The sequence below is a fragment of the Muscardinus avellanarius genome, assembly GCF_963383645.1.
Source record: "Muscardinus avellanarius genome assembly, chromosome: 16".
NCBI lineage: Eukaryota > Metazoa > Chordata > Mammalia > Rodentia > Gliridae > Muscardinus > Muscardinus avellanarius.
Window position 1 is genome coordinate 3,771,134 of NC_137802.1, and position 20,494 is coordinate 3,791,627.

At 58.7% G+C, this 20,494-nt stretch overlaps 1 protein-coding gene across 1 annotated transcript in view; it reads left to right on the forward strand.

Moving 5' to 3' along the window:
* The window catches only part of MAP2K2 (mitogen-activated protein kinase kinase 2), a gene marked incomplete at both ends in the record, with an annotated part of 31,725 nt that extends 27,802 nt beyond the window's left edge, over nt 1-3,923 (forward strand). Inside the window, 2 exons of the mRNA XM_080714191.1 lie at nt 207-252; nt 3,813-3,923. Of these exons, the coding sequence (XP_080570317.1) occupies nt 207-252; nt 3,813-3,923 (157 nt within the window). The remainder of the gene's footprint in view (nt 1-206; nt 253-3,812) is intronic.
* Between the last annotated feature and the right edge of the window lie 16,571 nt (nt 3,924-20,494).

Genomic DNA, 20,494 nt, shown 5'->3' on the forward strand with positions numbered 1-20,494 from the left:
CGGAGCCTCCCGCCCCTCCTCCCCCTCCCGGAGCTGCCTTCCGCTCCAAGCTGCTGAGCCCTGGCCCCACACAGTTCCGCTTTTCTAAAGGAACAGTTCCCTTTCGCCCCCAGGTCGCGCCGGCAGGGCTTTTACTAGAAATCCAGTGTAGGGGTGGCCCCTCCCGAGGCCCACCCCCTGACCGTCCTGTCCTGTGCTTTCCCCAGCCTCATCAAGAACCCAGCAGAACGAGCAGATCTGAAGATGCTCATGGTGAGTGGCGCAGGCCGCCATGGGTCGTGTGGCCTTGCTGTCCTGCTGGGGAGGGCGGGAGGGCCCCAGCCCCGTCCTGGGAGGTGGCCGCCATGTTGCCTGCTTCGTGAGGGCCGAGGCTGTGGATCCCGGGAGCGCCCTTTCCCCGCTGCCTCCTGGTCTGTGCCACTGTTGGCCAACACCCTGGTAGGTGGGCATGGGAGGCAGCCACGCGGCCCACGCCGGCCTACGGCCTGGAAGACCCGGTCACTGACCACGCAGCCCCATCAAGAGTCGTGGGCTGAGACAGGAGGAGCACAGGTTCACAGCCAGCCGCCCCCCATAACCTAGTCATACCCCGTGTCAAGAGTAAGAAGTAAAATAGGGCTGGGGTGTAGCTCGAAGCGACAATGCTGGGCTCAGTCCCCTGTGCCGTCCGCACGTACATACACGTATACATGCACAGTTCATCAGACCCAAGGTTCTTGAGTCCCAGGCACTTAGAGATGAAAACAAGTGTCTTAGAGCTGTTGACAAGCCTGGCGTGGTGGGCACGCTTGTAATCCCAGTGCTTGGGAGGCTGAGACAGGAGCATCGCAGGTTCGCAGCCAGCCTCTACTTAGGCCCTCTGCAACTGAGACCTGTCTCAGAATAAAGAATAATAGCTCAGAGGTAGAAAGCCTCTGGGTGGGTTTCTCCCCAGCACCAACCGCAAAAAAAGAAACCTTGTAGACCAGGAGCACCGGCCTCCTCTGGGTTCCTGCCCCTCCCCAGCACCAGGCCCTGCGGCCGTCCCACACCGCCACGCCTTGTGCGGCCTGTCCCGCCGTGGGGCTCTGGGCCGTCACCAGGTGGGCCCACTGCACTAGGGTCCAGTCCCATTCCCTGGTCAGCTGCAGGCTCAGCCTTGCTTCCCAGGCCCAGCCAGCCCTTGCTGTGTCCACCCCAGCCCCGTCTGGCTGGCCACATATGACAGCAGCGTGTGTGTTGTAAAAACAACTTACATAGGCCGGGTGCTGCAGCACATACCTGTCACCACAGGCGTCTGCAAGTTCAAAGCCAGCCCCTGCAACTTATGTGCAAAATAAAAAGGGCTGGGAGTGTAGCTCAGATGTGTATGCCCCTTGGTTTGATCATCCCCAGCACCAAAAATCAGAAATGAAAAAGAGATATGTAAGCTGGGTGTGGTCGCGCACACTTGTAATCCCCACACTTGGGAGGCTGAGACAGGAGGATCACACAGGTTCAAAGCCAGCCTCAGCTACTTAGTGACACCCTGTTTCCAAATAAAATATAAAATAGGTCTGGGAGTATAGCCCGGAGGTAGAAAAGCCCCTGGGTTCCATCCCTAGTATCACCAATAAATAAATAAATAAATAAATAAATAAATAATTAATTAATTAATTAATAAAAATAGGGCTGGAGTTGTAGCTTGGACAAAAACAAAAATGTACGTAGGAGATAAAGGCATAGCTATGAAATGTTGAAATAGCTGTTGGAAAGTCACCCACAGGCAGGGCAGGGAGGCTAGCCTGTCAGGATCCCAAGTTCAAGGCCATCCTGGGCAATTTAGCCAAACCCTGTCTCAAGACTGAAAAAGAGCTAGGGGTGGTGGTGCATGCCTGTAATCCCATGATGGAGGCTGAGACAGGATGATCAAAGGTTCGACACTGGCCTTGGCAACTTAGCCAGACCCTGTTTCCACATAAAAAGTAAAAAGGGCCAGAGTGTAGCCTAAAAGTAGAATGCCCCTGCTTTTAATCCTCAGCACAAAAAAAGAAAGAAAAAGAAACTTAAAGAAGACATGGAGGTGCACACTTGTAATCCCATTACCTGGGAGGCTAAGACAGGAGGATCGCAGGTTCACAGCCAGCCTCAGTGACTCAGAGACTTAGCAATTTAGACCCTGTTTCAAAATAAAAAAACAAAATAGGGCCGGGCTGATAGCTCAGAGGCAGAGCACACCTGTTTCAATCCCTTGTAGCACCAGAAACAGACAAAACAAAAAAACTGAAACAGGAAGCTGGGCATGGTGCCACCCACCTGTAATCTGGGAGACAGGCAGGAGGATCACAGGCTCCAGACCAGGGCTCAGCAACTTACTGCGGCCCTGTTTCAAAATTGAAAAATAGGGCTGGGGGTGTCCTTGGAGGTAGAATGCCCTGTATTCAATCTTTTTTTTTTTTTTTTTTTTTTTTTTTGGTGCTACTGAGGATGGAACCCTTCTACCTCTGGGCTACACTCCCAGACCTATTTTATATTTTATTTGGAAACAGGTTTTCTTAAGCCAGGGAGGCTGGCTTCGAACCTGCGCGATCCTCCTGTCTCCATCTCCCGTTTCTGCCTCCCAAGCCCCAGGGTTACAAGCGTGAGCCACCATGCCCGGCTTGGATTCAGTCTTCGGTTAAAAAAAAAGAAAAAGCCGGGCATGGTGTCATCCCAGCAGGATCATGGTTTCCACACAGCCTCAGCTACTTAGTGAGGCCCTTTGCAGCTCAGTGAGACCCTGTTTCAAAAATGGAAAGAAACAAAAAAAAATAGGGCTGAAAGAGAAAGTAAGCCAGGAGCGAGGCAGGCTGGCGTGCCCTGTGATCCTGGGCCTGGGAGACTTGAGGCAGAAGAGGCACAGGTTTATGGCCCGTGCGTGGGAACGTAGAAGACCCCATTTCAAAATAAAAAGGCACCAGGCGTGGTGGCGCACGCCCGTAATCCCAATACGTGTGAGCCTATACACGCGAGCCTGAGACGGGAGGATCGCGCAGGTTCGCGGTCAGCCTCAGCTGGCGTAACAGACCCTGTTTCCAAATAAAATATAAAATAGGTCTGAGAGTGTATCCCAGAGGTAGAAGGATTCCATCCCCAGTACCACCAAAAATAAATAAATAAAAAAAAGAATAAAATAGGGCTGGAAGGTGTAGCTTGGCAGTAGACTGCCCCTAGGTTCCATCCTCAGTACCACCAAAAATAAATAAATTAGGGGTGAGGGTGAAGCTCAGAGATAGGATACCCCTGGGCTCAATCCCCAGACCAAAAAGTAAACCAGTAGCTACCCCGATTTATTTGGTGCTATTCCTGCATACCCGCTCTTGCTGCGAGCCTGGGCAAGCCAAGTCTTGCCTGCCGGGCCGCTGGGGGCCCAGATGGCCTACGGTGAGCCTCAGGTGCTCCTCCCACCACGGTGGCCCCCGAGCCGCACACCTGCACCCCGAGCCCCGCCCTGGGGCTCCGTGGTTTGGAGGCAGGCGGCCGTCAAATGGGCAGCGTGTAGAGGTCCGCTAAATCAGCCATTCCAGATAAATATCCCCACCTGGGGCAGTTTTGTCAGCGGGGATCCCTGGGCGTTGTGGGGGCAGCATGGCTGTCGTGGCCAGGGAGCTCCTGGTGTGGGGAAGCCAGGATTGCTGCCCAGTGCCCTGCAAGGCCCCGGACACACCTGCGCCTGGGAAAGGAGCCCCGGTGTCCACAGCACTCTGTGCCCTGGGCTGGTGTACCCTCCGGGCCCTGCTCGCCGGTGCGGGCTGCGCGCCCCCTGATCGGCTCCTCCACCACAGCCAGGCCCTTGACGCTCCTCTCCCCTTCAGAACCACGCCTTCATCAAGCGCTCCGAGGTGGAAGAGGTGGACTTCGCTGGCTGGCTGTGCCGGACGCTGCGGCTGAACCAGCCGGGCACCCCCACGCGCACTGCCGTGTGAGGCCCGCGCCTCCGTCCTGCGCGTCCTCGTCCCCGCCGGTGGCCCCGGGGACTGCGCCCGTTGTCGCCTGGGGACCTGCTTTACTTAGGTTTATAAAAACAAAACAGGGAAAGAGCAGACGATGCCGCTGTGCTTCCTCGTCGCGCGCGTCTTTGGGGTGTCGGTCGGCCTCGGTTCCCCCTCCATCAAGCCACAGGCCGGGGAGCAGGAGCCTCCCCTCGGTCTTTCAAGGGACACAGCCCCGGAGTGACCCTGGATGGAGCCCACTTCCAGCACCTCCCTGCTGGCCGCCTCGCTCTTGCCAGTCGCCTGCCCCGGGCCGGGGGCTCGGGGAGCAGACCCCGCACACAGCTGCCTACTGCCCCTCTGCAGGAAGGAAGTGCGGGCCCAAGCTCAGCGCTGCCGACGCCGGGCAGATGAGTAGATAAAGCCTCATCCCCTGCGCTTGCAGAGCCCCACCAATGTGGGGGCGACTGTCACCCCCAGGCCCAACACTGGGCCCTCCACCTGCCTGGCCACATCAGCTATAAACGAAAGCGGGGAGGCCTGGCCTCGGCTCCTGGCGTCTTCGGGGTTCCCCTGGCCCTTCTCTACGCTCCCCACGCAGTGTGGGCCAGCCTGCCTTCCTCGGCAGAGTAACCCCGGATGGGCGACCGAGCCCTCTGAAGAGGCTGAGGCCTGAGTCCGCGGGCGGCCTGCGCGAGGCCTGCTGGGCCTGTGGCCTCGGCAGACAGCTCTAGGCCTGTTTCTGGGCTTCCCTGTGGGCTTTTCTCCGCAGATGCTAGAGGAGAGTTGGTACCTCATTTAGCCAGATTTTCTGGTTTCTGCCACTTCACACACACACACACACACACACACACACACACACACACACCTCGTGTGATTTTAAAAAAAGAAAGTTTTGCCGGGCGTGGTGGCGCACGCTTGTAATCCCCGCGCTTGGGAGACGGAGACAGGAGGATCGCGCAGGTTCGAAGCCAGCGGCGCTGGCGTAAGAGACCCTGTTTCAAAAATATAAAATAGGTCTGGGAGTGTAGCCTGGAGGAAGAAGGGCTTCCAGGAACCCCAGTACCACCAAAAAAAAAAAAGAAAGAAAGTTTCAGTTTTTTTTAAGTATTGAAGATAAGCCAGCCTGGTAACACACACTTATAGTCCCAGCACTTGAGAGGCTGAGACAGGAGGATCACACAGGTTTGAAGCCAGCCTCAGCTACTTAGTGAGACCCTGTTTCCAAATAAAATATAGGCCCGCGAGTGTAGCCTGGAGGTAGAAAGCCTCTGGGTTTCATTCCCATGACCACACACCAAAAAAAAGTATTGACGATAAGCAAGGCGCCTGGTGCATGCTTATCATCCCAGCACTCCGGAGGCTGTGACAGGAGGATCACAGGTCTGAGGACAGCCTCAGCAACTAATAAGACTCATCAATCTAAGACCCTTTTTCAACATAAAATAGGGCTGGCAGTGTAGCTCAGAGGTAGAATGCCCCGTTTCTATCCCCAGTACTACACACACAAAAGTATTGGAGATAACCCGTGATCCTCGTACTTGGGAGGCTGACAAAGGAAGACCTCGGGCTCACAGCCAGCCTCAGCAACTTGGCCAGGCCCTCCGCAACTTGATGAGACCTTGTTTCAAAATAAAGAGTTGGGGGTATAGAACACCCCTGGGCTCAATCCCCAGTACCACTAAAAATAAGCATTGAAGGTGCCTCCTGTGGATAACCTGAGTCCTCAGGAGGCCTGGGGTGGGTGGAGACTGCACCTGTCCCCGGAGGTGTGGCCCCAGGAAGCAGCCCATTGCCAGTGCAGAGCGTGTCCCAGGGGCCACCAGCTCCCCTCCACGCAGCCCACCTCCCCAGAGACCTCGGTGGGGGGGTTCCGGGGGAGCAGGGAGGATCGGGGGTTGGGAGGTCTTCTTGCCCTACAGCCAGCTTGGGGCAGAGGCCATCTCACCTCGGCCCTGCTTATGTGAGGAGGCCCCCCGCCCGTGAACTCATGAACAAAGGCCCCTCTGTTCTGCTGTTCCCAGGAGTCTGATGGCACCACAGAGGGACCCGCAGGAAGCAGGGCCTGAGGTGAGGTGGAGACCCAGGTTCACCCCCAGCACCACGAAAAAAGATAATAAGCCATGCTCTTAAGGGGTTTCCTGGCTTATTTATTTATTGTGGGTCTGGAGATGGAACCCAGGCGCATTCAGCCTCCGAGCTACACCCCCTACTCTATTTTTTATTCTTTATTTTGAAACAGGGTCTCACTGAGTTGCAGAGGGCCTCACTAAGTAGCTGAGGCTGCCTGCGAAATGTGATCTTCTGGTCTCAGCCTCCTGAATGCTGGGATAACAAGCGTGCACCACCACGCTGGGCCTTTATTTACTTTTTTTTTTGGGGGGGGGATGGAACCTGGGAGCATCGCGCCTCCGAACTACACCCAGAGTCCTATTTTTTGTCTTTTTATTTATTTATTTGTGTGTGGTGCTAAGGGTGGAACCCAGAGGCTTTCTACCTCCAGGCTATACTCCCAGACCCTTTCCCCCCCCCCCTGGTTTGGGAATGGAACCCAGGGGCATTTGACCTCCGAGCTACACCCCTTACCCTTTTTTTATTCTTTATATTGAAACAGGGTCTCACTAAGTAGCTAAGGCTGTCCGTGAACTGCGATCCTCCAGTCTCAGCCTCCCAAATGCTGGGATTACAAGTCTGCGCCACCACGACCAGCTAGTCTTTTTATTTTTTGAAACAGGGTCTCACTGAGTTGCGGAGAGCCTCACTAAGTAGCTGAGACTGGCCACGAACCATGATTCCCTGGTCTCTGCCTCCCAAATGCTGGGATTACAAGTGTGTGCCACCACACCTGGCCTTTCGTTTTCTTTAATCCTATCCAGTTATACAGAGGATGACTCTATGATGAAAAAAAGACGAGTTTTGAGCATCTAAAGCCTGGCGTGGTGGCGCACACTCGTAATCCCAAGACTTGGGAGGCTGAGATGGGAGGACCACAGTTTGTGGCCAGCCTCAGCTACATGGTGAGGCCCTCTGCAACCTAGTGAAACTCTGTTTCAAAATAAAGAATAAAAAGTAGGACTAGGGGTGTAGCTTGGAGGTAGAATGCCCATGGGTCCAATCCATGGTACCACAAAAATAAATAAAATGGCCTAGGGACCTTGAATCCCACTACTTGGAAAGCTAAGACTGCAGGATCAGAGGATGGAGGCCTGCCTCAACAATTCAGCCAGACCCTGGTTAAAAATTAAAAAAAAAAAAAAAAAAAAAAGGACTAGGGCTGGGCATGGTGGCGCACGCTTGTAATCCCCGCACTTGGGAGGCTGAGACAGGAGGATCGCACAGGTTCGAAGCCAGCCTCAGCTACTTAGTGAGGTTCTCAGCAATTTAGTGAGACCCTGTTTCCAAATAAAGTAGAAAATAGGTCTGGGAGTATACCTCGGAGGTAGAAAGCCTCTGGGTTCCACCCCCAGTACCACCAAAAAAAAAAAAAAAAAGGACTAAGGGATGTAGCTTGGAAGTAGAATGCACTTGGGTTCAATCCTCAGGACCCCCACTCAAACACACAAGCCCATATAAAACATTAAAACCAACCAGCATATAGCTCATGGCAGTGCGTACAATCCTTGGGGTCAATCTCCAATACCACAAAAAAGAAAAACGAAGGTGGCTGTGGTGGTGCATACCTGTAATCCCAGGATCCCAGGACTTGGAGGAGGAGACAGAAAAATTGCAAGGGCATTCTACTGAGCTACACCCCCCAGCCTGATTTTTTTTTTAAGTGTCTCAGCTGGGCGTGGTGGCACACGCTTGTAATCCCTGCACTTGGGAGGCTGAGATAGGAGGATCGACAGGTTCAAAGCCAGCTTCAGCTACTTAGTGAGGCTCTTGGCAACTCAGACCCTGTTTCCAAATAAAATATGAAATAGGTCTGGGAGTATAGCCCAGAAGTAGAAAGCCTCTGGGTTCCACCCCAGTACCACCAAAAACAAAAAGTGTCTCATGTTGCAAAGGGCCTCACTCCCAGCATTCGGGAGGCTGAGACAGGAGGATCGTGGTTCGCAGACAGCCTCAGCTACTTAGGCCCTCTGCAACTTAGATCCTGTTTCAAAATAAAGAATAAAAATGGGCAGGGGGTGTATCTCGGAGGTCAAATGCCCCTGAGTTCCATCCCCACACCTGCCAAAAAAAAAAAGAGAGTTTTTTTTCTTTTTTGCTGAGGCTGGCCGCAAACCCATGTATCGTCCTGCCTCAGCCCCCTGAGTACTGGGATGACAAGCCTGCACCACCACGCCCGGCTGACTCAAGATCTTTTTAACGCATTGCTGAGGATGGAACCCAGGGCCTCGCAGGAGCTAAGCCAGCGCCATCCGCAGAGTCACTGAGCGGCAGCCCCAGCCCTGAGTGTTTGATTATTAACTTGAGGGCCTGGGCAACTGCCTGCCACCTCTCCCGGGAATTCTCCCCGGAGCCACCCACGTGGCCTGGGATGGTGAGCTCACCGTGAGCGCACAGTCGACAAGGTGAACCCTTAACAAGTGCAAGACCGGCCTCCAGTGGGCTGTGGGGGTTCCAGATGGATCCCTGGCTGTCCCCCCCAGCCCCCTGAAATTGGGAGCATAGCAGAGGGGAGTGGAGACCCCCAGAAGCCTGAGGTCAGCAGGGCGGGGCAGCTCTACGACCCAGGCACCCTGGACGGCCGAGAGACCTCCCAGCCCGACTCTTTTAATGGTACTGGGGATGGAAACCAGGGGCATTCTACCTCTGAGCGACACCCCCAGTTACTATTTTTTATTCTCTATTTTGAAACAGGGTCTCACTGAATTACAAAGGGCCTCACTAAGTAGCTGAGGCTGCCCGTGAACCGCGATCCTTCTGTCTCAGCCTCCCAAGTACGGGGATTACAGGTGTGCACCACCACTCCCGGCTCGTAATTTATTTTTATTTTGAAGCGAGGTCTCCCTAAGTCAGTTGCTGAGAGCCTCGCTAAGTTTCAGAGGCCGTTCTGGAAGCGGTTCTCCTGTCCTATCTCAGCCTCCTAAGCACCGGGATAACAGGCTTGCACCACCACGCCCCGGCCCTGTTTGCAGTTTTATTTGGTCTATATTTTGCCTTCACTGCTGGGGGCAGCTGGTAGAACAGCACAGAAGTAAGACACCCCTGCCCCCCGGGGGTCTCAGTGGGGACCTCGGGCCCCCCACCAGGGGCCTGGGCCATGTCTGGGGACATCTGTAGCTGTCACGCCCAGGGAGCTCCCTGCAACGCTGTTCAGCCCCCGCCTGCCCGAGCCCACCGCCTTTCCTGAGGCCCCCGGGTCCTCTGTGGCCAGAGCCTGGCACCAGGGCTCAGGCAGGGCTCCTCAGAACCTTCTGGAAGGTGGGCACTTGGGGCCTCCCTGCCCGCCCTGCAAGGTGTCGGGCCTCAGGAAGCCTCCGGAGGCGGAACTCGGCCTGCAGGCCTCCTGTGGCCGGGTTAGCAGGGTTCAGAGGAAGTGGAGACAGGGTTCCCAGAAAGCGGGTCCCTGTGGGGTGGGCGTGGGGAGGCGCCTGCGGGAGAGGCCTGGGCCGGTCCCCCCTTCCCAGGGCGGCGGCTTGGAAGTCAGCTGGGCTGGGAGGGGCGAGGCCGCAGTGATTCAGCCACGGGGCATGTGAGACCCCTGCCTGCCTGTTTTCCTGCTGGTGAAGACTTGGAGAGCTCCAGGAGCCCGAGTCCCCTCTCCCTCAGGCCAAACACATTGTTTTCGGGTTCCTGCCAGCTCTGCCATACCTGAGCCCCGGTGGCAGCCCAAAGGATGGATTCCCGGGACCCCTGCAGGACAGATGTGGGGCCTGCCATCTCTCCTGACCCCTTGCCACATAATTGTGTTCTGCTGGGTTTGGCTTTTTCTTTACTTTTTATTTCTTTTTTTAAATTAATTTTATTTTTATTTTTTATTTCTTGGCAGTACCAGGGGTGGAACCCAGGGGCATTCTACCTTCTAGCTACACCCCCGGCCCCATTTCTTAATATTTTATTTGGAAACAGGGTCTCACTGAGTAGCAAAGGGCCTCACTAAGTAGCTGAGGCTGTCCCCAAACCGGGACCCTCTGGTCTCAGCCTCCCAAATGCTGGGATTACCGGCGTGCTGTGCGCCATCACGCCCAGCTTGGTTTGGGGTTTTCTTTTTTCTTTCTGGAGACAGGACCCAGGGCCACAGGTGCTCACCCTGGGGAGTGCGAGTCAGAGGATCCTAACAGACAAACCCTGGCTGGGCTTCTGGGAGCCGGGCCTGACCTGGTTGCTGGGGGCCCAGGAGTAAGGAGAGAACCCGCCCAAAGCTACAGGCAGAGGCGGGGAGGACCCCAGGCACAAGGTGGTCTAGGTTTAACCTCCATCAGAAAGCTGGGGCCAATGAAAATAGATGCCAGGAACGCCTGGGCCAGGAGCCAGGGAGGTCCCGAAGGCCTGGCCTCAACATTTAATTTCTGGGGTAGGGTAGGAACAGAAGGGCCGCCACTGGCTGCTGCCAGGTGGGATTTGTCAACAAGCCAACCTTCAGTGACCTTTGGTGGAGGAAGGTCTGTCAATCAGATGGAGCTAAAAGAAATTTGAATGTCGGAGGCAGAAAGGAGCTGGGAGCCAGGCACAGTGGCACACACCTGTCATCCCAGCAACCCGGGAGGCTGAGGCAGGAGGGTCGGAAGTTTGAGACCATCTTGAGCAATTTATCAAGACCCTCAGGAACTTAGCGGGACCCTGTTTTGAAATAAAAAATCACGCCGGGCGTGGTGGCGCACGCTTGTCATCCCAGCATCTGGGAGGTTGAGACAGGAAGACAGGTTCACAGGCAGCCTCAACTCCTTAGTGAGGCCCTTTCCAACTCAGTGAGATTCTGTTTCAAAATAAAGAATAAAAAAATGGGGCCGGGGGTGGAGCACAGAGGTCGAATGCCCCTGGGTTCCATCCCCAGTACCTCAAATAGAATAAAATAGCATGGGGTAAAGCCCGGAGGTACAATGCCCCTGGGTATTCAATCTCCAGTGTAAGAAAAAAAAAAAAAAAAAAGCCAGGCAGCTGTGGGTGGTAGAGATGTCTGTTCTCCAAGGTCACCAGCTTCTCCTCGGATCCTGCCTGGCCCCAGTTTCTGCCGGGGTGCTCCTAGAGGGAAGAGCCCAGGGGTGGCCCAGGGCTGTGCTCCGGCCCCTCCTGCCCGGCCACAGGGCCACGAGAGCGTCCCTCCCTCCAGGCAGAAGCCAGGTCTGCATGTGCCTGGGTTTTGGTGCCCTGGACGGGTGGCCCGAAGGCCCTGCTTCTGCGGACCCTGGCCGAGGCGGATGTGGTAAGCTGGAGGTCCCAGCTGCCAGCCGGCAGCCATTACCGCTGCTCCCCGTGTCTGGAACTGTCTAGAACGGTCACGCCTCCCAGCGCTCGGGGATCCAGGCAGCTCCACAGAGACTCCCAGGGCCTCCGCCTGCTGCCCCTCCTCCTAGAAGCCTGAGCTCCCAGCTCCCTCAGGCCTCAGCGTGGGCGCCCAGGCAAAACCGGGTCAGCCAGAGCCTGGGGCTAGGGGCTCAGGGCTGGGGGCTCCAGGGCCCCTAAGCAGGGAGGTGGGGTGGGCGAGAGGTGATGTGGGGTGGGGAACAGAGAGGAGACTGGGGAGGATGGCTCAGGGGACCCCAGAGAGGTGTCCCCATGACAGAGCAAGTGGGAGCCCCGGAGCAGGGGCCCCTTCTTCCCCGGCCCTCCTCCCCTCCATCCATTTCTTCCTCCACACTGGGGCTCAGCAGATGCCACCCAAAAACCCCAAGGGCAGCCCCTGGGTTCTAGGAGCCCACTAAAACCTCCCTGCAGAAGGCCCCGTTCATAAGCGGCCAGAGCCTGCAGGCTGGTGGGGAGGGGGCTGCCAAGGAGCAGGGTGCAGCCCCCAGAGCCTTGGAGCAAAGGCCCAGGCCATGCCTCTGCTGGCCCTGTCTGCTGGCCTCACATTTTAGGGAATGTCTAGTCATTGTCTTTTTTTTTTTTTTTTTATGGGTCTGGGGATGGAACCCAGGGGCGTTCTACCTCCGAGCTCCACCCCCAGCCCTAGTTTTTATTCTTTACTTGGAAACGGGGTCTCACTGAGTTGCAAAGGGCCTCGCTAAGTAGATGAAGCTGTCCTCAAACCTGGATCCTCCTGTCTCAGCCTCCTGAAGGCTGGGATTATATGTGTGCACCTGGCTTATTATTTATTTATTTATTTATTTACTTATTATTTGTGGTGTTGGGGATTGAAATCAGGGACATTCTATCTGTGAGTTATACTACTAGTATTTTGTTTTAGTTTTGTGGTACTGGAGATTGAACCCAGGGGCAATCTACCTCCAAGCTGCACTCCTAGCCCTGTTTTATTTTTTATCCTTTTTTTTTTTTTTTTTTTTTTTTTTTGCGGGTTTGGGGATTGAACCCAGGGGCATTTGACCTCCGAGATACACTCCTTGCCCAATTTTTTATTTTTTAATTCTTTATTTTGAAACCAGGTCTCACTGAGTTGCAGAGGGCCTCACTAAGTAGCTGAGGCTGTCAGCGAACTGCCATCCTCTGGTCTCAGCCTCCCGATTGCTGGGATTACATGCGTGCACCACCACCCTGGGCCTTTTTTATCCTTTATTTTTATTTATTATTATTTTTTTATTTTTATTTTTTATTTTTTGGTGGTACTGGGGTGGAACCCAGGGGCTTTCTACTTCTGGGCTAGACTGACAGACTCGTTTTATTTTATTTTATTTTATTTATTTTTGTGTGGTACTGGGGGTGGAACCCAGAGGCTTTCTACCTCTGGGCTATACTCCCAACTCTATTTTATATTTTATTTTGAAACAGGGTCTCACTAAGTTGCTGAGAGCCTCACTAAGTAGCTGAGGCTGGCTTCGAACCTGTGCGATCCTCCTGTCTCAGCCTCCCAAGTGCGGGGATTACAAGCGTGCGCCACCACGGCCTTTATTTTATTATTATTTTTTGTGGTACTGGGGGTGGAACCCAGGGGCTTTTCCACCTCTGGGCTATCCTCCCAGACTTATTTTTATATTTTGAAAGAGGGTCTCCCTAAGTTGCGGAGGGCCTCACTAAGTAGCTGAGGCCCATCCTCCTGTCTCAGATGCCCCGCGTGGCCTCCCCGCCTAGCTTGCTGTCTTTGGCTCTGAGAAGGGCTCTGGCCTCACTAAGGGACCAAGGCTGTCCTCTACCTGCCATCCGCCCGTCTCTGGCTTTCCAGGACCGGTGTTACAGGCCACGGAACCGGGCCTAGGCTTACCGTGTTTGTTTTGAGGGCGGGAGCACCGAGCAGCACCTGCTCTGGCTGCGGGGGAGCCGGCCTCCCTCCCAGAGTGGGAACGGCGGGGCGTGCAGGCAGGGGCTGGCCGAAGGGGGTGTGCGCACGCTGGAATAGCACTCAGCCATGAAAAGGACGGCGGACGCTGTGCTCAGGTGAAAGGAACCAGACACCACAACCCACTGACAGATAGGAAGCCTCAAGACAACCGGGGCCAGGAAGCGCACTCTCGGGTGCCAGGGGCCCGGAGCTAGAGCTGGCTTCCCTCTGGGGTGCCGGTGGCCCCGGGCGCGCCCCTGGGTGAGTATGCCCCGGGACCCACCGAGCCGCGGGCGGGTGGGGGGCGCCCTGCGCGACCCCGGGCCGCGCGTGGGCCGGGGGCCCGGCTGTCCCCGCGGGGCAGAGGGCCGCGGTGGGCGGGACCGAGTCCGCCCGGTTCTGCACGGCAGCCGGCGGCGCAGGTGCGCGGGGCGGGCGCCGGGCTTCCCTCGGGTCCGCCGCAGCGCCTTCCTGGCCGGCGGGTTCTGGGCCAAGGGTCCCCGGGCCCGGACGGGGCGGCGACATCCGGCTCGGCCGCAGGCCCGGCCCCGCCCTGGGGTCCCTGGACCTCCCTCCCCACCCGGGGGGGCGGGGGGCGAGCCGGCTCTGGGGAGGGGCGGCGGGAGGGCGGGGCGGCTTTTCTCGCCCTTGGCGCTTGACCTTGACCTCCTGACCTTGGCCGGGCGGGCAGCGACCCCGGCACCTGCGGCCCTGCGGCCCCCGCCCCGAGCCCAAGCGCAGCCGGCCCGGCCCACGTGGCAGCCGCTCCCGAGGGAGGAGCCGGCTGCAGACTGCGCTGATTTTAAAACAGAAAGAGCCGCCGCAGAGGGCCCCCACCGCCCGGGGAGCAGCTCCCCCACCCCGCAGAGGCAGCCCAGTCCCAGCCCGCATGGCCGCCCCGGGCCGGGAGGCTGAGACAGGGGAACCGCAGGTTCACGGCCAGCCTCGGCCACTTGGCGAGACCCTCGGCACCCTAGCAAGGCCCTGTGTCGAGGAGAAGAAACAGACAGAGCCGGGCGCCCCGGCACAGGCTGGTGATCCCCGTGCTCGGGAGGCCGAGGCAGGAGGATCGCGCGGGTTCGAAGCCAGCCTCAGCTACTTAGCGAGACCCTGTTTCCAAATAAAGTATGAAATAGGGCTGGGAGTATAGGTACCGGAAGTTCCACCCCCAGTACCACCAAAATACATAAATAGATAAATAAAAGAAAAAAAAACAATTAGTTTACAACCAGAAGACCTGCTTGTCTGGGTACCTGTGGATGGTCATTCAGTCCTATTTTAAATATATACATACATATGTAATATATTAGGTAAATATATAAATGTCTTATATTTGTTATATATTTATTATATAAAATATTTACATTATATAAATACCTATATTTATGTATACACATAGACATGTATATGTACATACATAAATATATATGTATGTATATATATACATATACATATATATACATACATACATATATATATATATAGTGTGTGTGTGTGTGTGTGTGTGTGTGTGTGTGTGTGTTAATGGATATTGAATCCAGGGTCCTTCTAACTTTTGTTTTGTTTTGTTTTTTAGTTCTGAGGATTGCACCCCGGGACATTCTACCTTTGAGCCTTACCCCAGCCCTATTTCTTTCTTTCTTTATTATTTTCTGTGCGGTACTGGGGATGGAACCCAGGGACATTCTACCTTTGAGCTATACCCCAGCCCTATTATATTTTTCTTTCTTTTTTTTTTTTTTTTTTGGTGGTACTGGGGTTCCTGGAAGCCCTTCTACCTCCAGGCTACACTCCCAGACCTACTTTTTATTTTTTGGAAACAGGGTCTCCTAAGCCAAAGCGGCTGGCTTCAAACCTGCGCGATCCTCCTGTCTCTGCCTCCCAAGGGCGGGGATGACAAGCATGCGCCACCACGCCCGGCAGGCCCTATTATATTTCGATGTTAAGGCTGCTCTTGAACCTGGAATCCTTGTCTCAGCCTCCCACGTGGTGGGATTATAGGAATGTGCCGATAAGCCGGGCTGGCCTTCTACCTTTGAGCTACACCTCCAGCCCTATTTCTTTCTTTCTTATTTTCTGTGCGGTACTGGGGGTTGAACCCAGGGGCATTCGACCTCTGAGCTACACCCCCAGCCCTGTTTTTCATTCTTTATTTCTTGTTGTTGTTGTTGTTTTTGGTGGTACTGGTGAAACGGGAGTTTCTTGAGAGGAAACCCCGCGTTTCCTCGAGATGAGACGGAGTCTCCTAAGAAGGAACTTCTTACCGGGTTCCTTACCGGGTTCTTGTCTACTCCAGAGTCGCCCAAGCCACGTGCCCTCAGATGCACTCTGCCTTCTCTCAGGGCCAACACGAGAGAGAGGAGAGAGGGGAGGGAGGGAGGGAGGGAGAGAGAGAGAGAGAGAGAGAGAGAGAGAGAGAGAGAGAGAGAACAGCTCCCCAAAACGGGAGGGGGTCCCGAGAGGGAAAAGCCCCCTCATTCTTTATTTTGAAACAGGGCCTCACTCAGTTGCAGAGGGCCTAAGTATCCTGGAACTTCGATGCTCCTGTCTCAGCCTCCCAAATGTTGGGGTTACAAGCGTGGGCCACCACGCCCAGCTTGTTTTTTTGTTTTTAGTCTTGTTTGGTTGATACTAGGGATTGAACCCAGAGGCATTCTACCCCAAAATTATATCCCCAGCCCTATTTTATTTTTTATTTTTGAAATAGAGCTTCACTAAGTTGCTGAGGCAGGTCTCCAATCTGCCATCCTCCTGTCTCAGTCTTCCAAGTAGACATTTCCATTATCTGCCCCCTCCCCAGCCGCCGGCACCCCTGAATTCACTTCCTGATCAAGGGTGCCGCAAACCGTGCAGCCTTTGGTGTCTGGTTCTTTCAAGGAACACACCTCCTCCAGGTCCCAACACCTTGGCCTCGCTCCTTTTCCTAGCTGAGTAATATTCCAGCACGTGTGCCTCCACGCTGGCGCCGTGCGTACCCAGTCTTCAGTCGTAGGCCTCTTCCTTTTCTGAGCTGTTGCGATTTAAGCTGCCGTGAGTGACTGTCCCGGCCCGAATTTTTGTTCGGTGGGATGGGAGTCATTTTTCTTGAGCACAGGCTTGGGAGAGGAATTGCGGGGCCCCAGTGCGGGTAGAGCGATCCCGCCGCTGCGATTCGCAAATCAGCCTTGCCGACACTTGCTGTTGTCTGTCTTTTTTATGACAGTTACCCTGGTGGCCTTGGCAGTGATGTTTTTGTGGTTTAAATGTGCATTTCCCCAGTGAGTAATGCCATCAACCTTTTTTTTTAGTGGTACTGGGGGTGGAACCCAGGGGCATTCTACCTCCAAGCTACACCCCCAATCCTATTTTTTAAATTAATTAATTAATTTGCGGGTCTGGGGACGGGACCCAGGGGCATTTGACCTCCGAGCTACACCCCCTGCGCCTATATTTTATTCTTTATTTTGAAACCGGGTCTCACTGAGTTGCAGAGGGCCTAAGTAGCTGAGGCTGTCCGCGAACTGTGATCCTCCGGTCTCAGCCTCCCGAATGCTGGGATGACAAGCGTGCGCCAACACGCCCGGCTTCTTTTTATTTTTAAACAACCTCATTAGGTTGATGAGAGTCTCAGTATTTGCTGAGGCTGTCCTTGAACCTGGGATCTCCCCCTCCTCCTCTCAGCCTCCCAAGTACTAGGATTACAAGTGTGTATCACCGCATCAGGCTAAATTTTTTTTCCCCACTCGGGGTTATATACGTGAATGATACAAAATTCAAAAGATCCAATGAACATCCGAAGTGTTGGGATCCCTGGCTCCTATTTCTCACCCTCTAGAAGCAAACTCCATTTGTGGTTCCAAGAATTCTGTTTAAAATGCTGTAAAGAGCCGGGCGCGGTGGAGCATGCTTGTCGCCCCGGCATTTCGCGAGGCTGAGACCGGAGGATCACAGTCGCTGCCAACACCGGCTACTTAGTGAGGCCCTTGCAACTCAGTGAGACCCTGTTTCAAAATAAAGAATAAAATCCGGCTGGGAATGTAGCTCAGAAGTAATATGTCCCTGGGTCCAATCTTCAGTCACACACACACACACACACACACACACACACACACACAAAATAAATAAATAAAAATTAGGGCTGGGATTGTCCCTCAGAGGTAGAATGTCCTTGGGTTCCATCCCCAGTATTGTTAAAATAAATAAAATAAAATTGTAGCAACCTAGATTTCTTCTTCGGGTCTTGCTGTGTGCCTGGGCTGGCCTAGACCTCTGGGGCTCCAGGAACCTTCCTGCCTCGGCCTCCGGAGGTGCTGGAGGACAGGTGGAGGCCACCGTGCCTAGGTAGGTCTTTTTGGGGGGGAGGGGGTGGAAGAGAGGGAGTAGGCCCAGGGTGGTGCGAGGAGGACAAAGGGGTGCCTTCCTTGTAGCCCCTTCTTCATTACAGGGCCGGGGGAACCCGGGCGGCCTGGGCAGGGGAGCTGACAGCCTGGCCGGGGGCGCCCCTCCCTGGGCCTCTGCTCCTCACCAGGAGCTGGAAATCGGATTAAAAGCCAATCTTCCCCGTGAATCCCCTGGCTCCGGCTCCGGGGCGTCGGAGTCAGGTTGTTGGCTCTGCCCCCCTCCCCCTGTTCTCCTCGGGGTTCTCCGGAGCTGGCGGAATGGCGGGGGAAACTGAGTCACGGGCTGCCCGGGCGGGGCCTGGGCCCGGGTGCCCGCAGCCGCCCAGCCCGGGACCCGCCCTGCGCGCGCTGCTGCAGTCGGGGGGCCCCGAAGCAGGGCGGCCATCCCGGGGTGCAGCCTCGCCCTGCGCCTCCACCTCCCCGGCGGCTTCAGCTCCCTCCGCGGGGCTCGCTACTTCCCCTGGGGGGCCCACCGGGCTTCCCCTCGGAGCCGGAGGCTTTCGGCCAGGGCCCATTCAGCCCTTGAGGGGTTGGAAGGAGCCGGTTTAATAGGTTTGTGCGAGCAAAGCCGTGGAGTGTGCGCTGGGGTGGGGTGCGCGGCGCTGGGTGCACCGGGGGGTTCTGGGGTGCACCGGGGTGCACCGGGGCGCTGGGTGCACCGGGATACTCTGGGGTGCACTGAGGTGTTCTGCGGTGCACCGGGGGCTCGGGGGCGCCCTGGGGGCTGGGGAGGCGCCTCCAGTCGCGGGACCGCAGGACCCGCGCCCCGCAGCCCCGCAGGAGCTCCCCGCCCGGAGCTGGGGGCTGCGACCCTCGAGCCCACGGCCAGAGCGCGGACGCCCGCGGCGGGGTCCTGCGGGCGGCCGGCCGACCCCGGCCCGCGCGTCCCCGGGGAAACTGAGGCCGGCGCGCGGCCAGCCCCCGGCGGGCGGCGGCGCCCCCGCCCGCCCCTTCCCCCCTTCGCCCCGCGCGCCGGGGGAGGCGAGCTTTACGTAACCGCGGAGGGCAGGCCGGCCGTCCAGCGAGGCCCCGGCCGCCAGCCCAGCCGCCCGCCGCGGGCGCCGCCGGGGAAACTGAGGCCCCGCCCGGCGCGCCCCCCGCCCCCCGCGCGCCTGTTATCTGCGGCCCCCACCCCGCCGCCGCCCCCCCGCGCCCGCAGCGCTGCCGCAGATAAGCCGGCGAGCTGGCGCGGCGCCGGCGGGCGGAGAGGTCACGGGAGGGGGCGGCGGACCCCCCCGGCGCGCCCAGCCCGCGCGCAGCCCCGCGGCGCGGGGACGTGGCAGGAGCCGACCTGCCGAGCCTGTTCTGGCCGCGGCGGCGGCGGCGGCGGCGGGCGGGGCGGGGGCCGCGGCACCTTTAAGACTGGGGAGGACCCTCCGCCCAGAACCAGGAAGGAGCCGCGCAGCATACGGGGCCTCGGCCTCTGCACGCCCGGCCGCCGACGCCGCGAGCAGCCCGCCGCCAGGCCCGCGGGACCCCAGGGCGCGGCCCGGCCGGCGGCCCGAGGTGAGCGGGCGCCCACCCTGCGGGCGGCGGGGCGGCGGGGGCGGCGGGGGCGGCGGGGGCCGGGGCGGGCAGGGCCGAGCGCGGGCGGCGCGCGGCGGAGCGGGCCGGCGGGCGGGCGGGGGAGGGGAGGCCTGCGCCCGCGCGGGCCGGGGGCCGGGGCGCGCGCGGGGTGGGCGGCGGGGCGGGGGGCCCGCGCCCCCGGGCCTGGTCGGGGCGCGCGCCTACGTTGGAGTTGGCCGGGCTGGAGCTCCGTGGGGGAGGGGGAGGGGGCCGCGGCGGGGAGGGGGCTTCGCCGGGAGGGGAAGGGGTGGGGTGCCCGGGCGGGCGGGCGGCGCGCGGCCCTCTGGGCGCCGTAGTCCCCGGCCGCGGGCGCGGGGCGGGCGGCGCGCGCCGCGCACTACAAGTCCCAGGGAGCCGCGCGCGGGCGCCGGGGGCGGGGCGGCGCGGAGGAGGGGCGGTGAGCGGCGGGCGGCGCGGCCAATGGGCGCGCGCGGCGCGGCGGGGGCGGGGCGCGCGGTCCCCTGGCCGGGGGCCGGCGGCGGTCCCGGCTTCCGGCTGCGCGGCCGCGGCCGCCCCCTCCCCGCGGCCCCTCCCGCCTGTTGTGTAACCGCGCCCAGCCCCCTCCCGCGCCCCCCGCCGGCCGCCGGCCCCTCCCGGAGGGCGCACCCCGGGGCGGGCGGCGGCGCAGGCGAGCCCGGGGATGCGCGGCCTGGCGCGGGCCGGCCGGGCGCGGGGGAGGCGGCGGGCGGGCCCAGATCCGGGGTAATTTGCATCGCCCTCCCCCCAGCCCGGGTGGGGATTGGCCGCCGCGGCTGGGGGTGGCGCGGGGCCAGCGCGCTGCCGCCTCCCGGCCTCGGAGCCAGCCCAGCCGCAGCCGCCGCCGCCGCCGGGCCGGCCTCGCTGCCCGGGAAGGAGGTAGGACGCGCCGGCCCCGCCGCGCCGCCCCGGCCCGGCCCGCCCGGCGCGTGACCGGCCCGCGGCGGGGCCGGCGCCAGCACCACGTGCGCCCGGCGCCGCAGGAGGGGAGCGGCGCCATGGCCCCCTCCCCCAGCCCGGCCCGGGCGGCCTGGGTCGCGCCGGCCCGAGGCTCCGGCCGCCGCCGCCGCCGCCGTCCCGCCGGCCGGGCCGGGGGCGCCGCCGAGGGCGGCGGGCGGCGGAAGTGAGGGCGGCCCTTCCCGCGACGGGCCCCACCTGGGCACCCATGGGTGGCGGCGGCGGCCGACCCCTGCCGGCCGGAGAGGGCGGCGGGGATCCCGGCCCCCCCCGCCAGGGCGTAACCCCGAGCGGCCGCTCCCACACTGGGGGCCGCCGGGGCACCGGGGCCACGGCGGCCGGGAGGGCGGGCGGCCCGGGCCGGCACC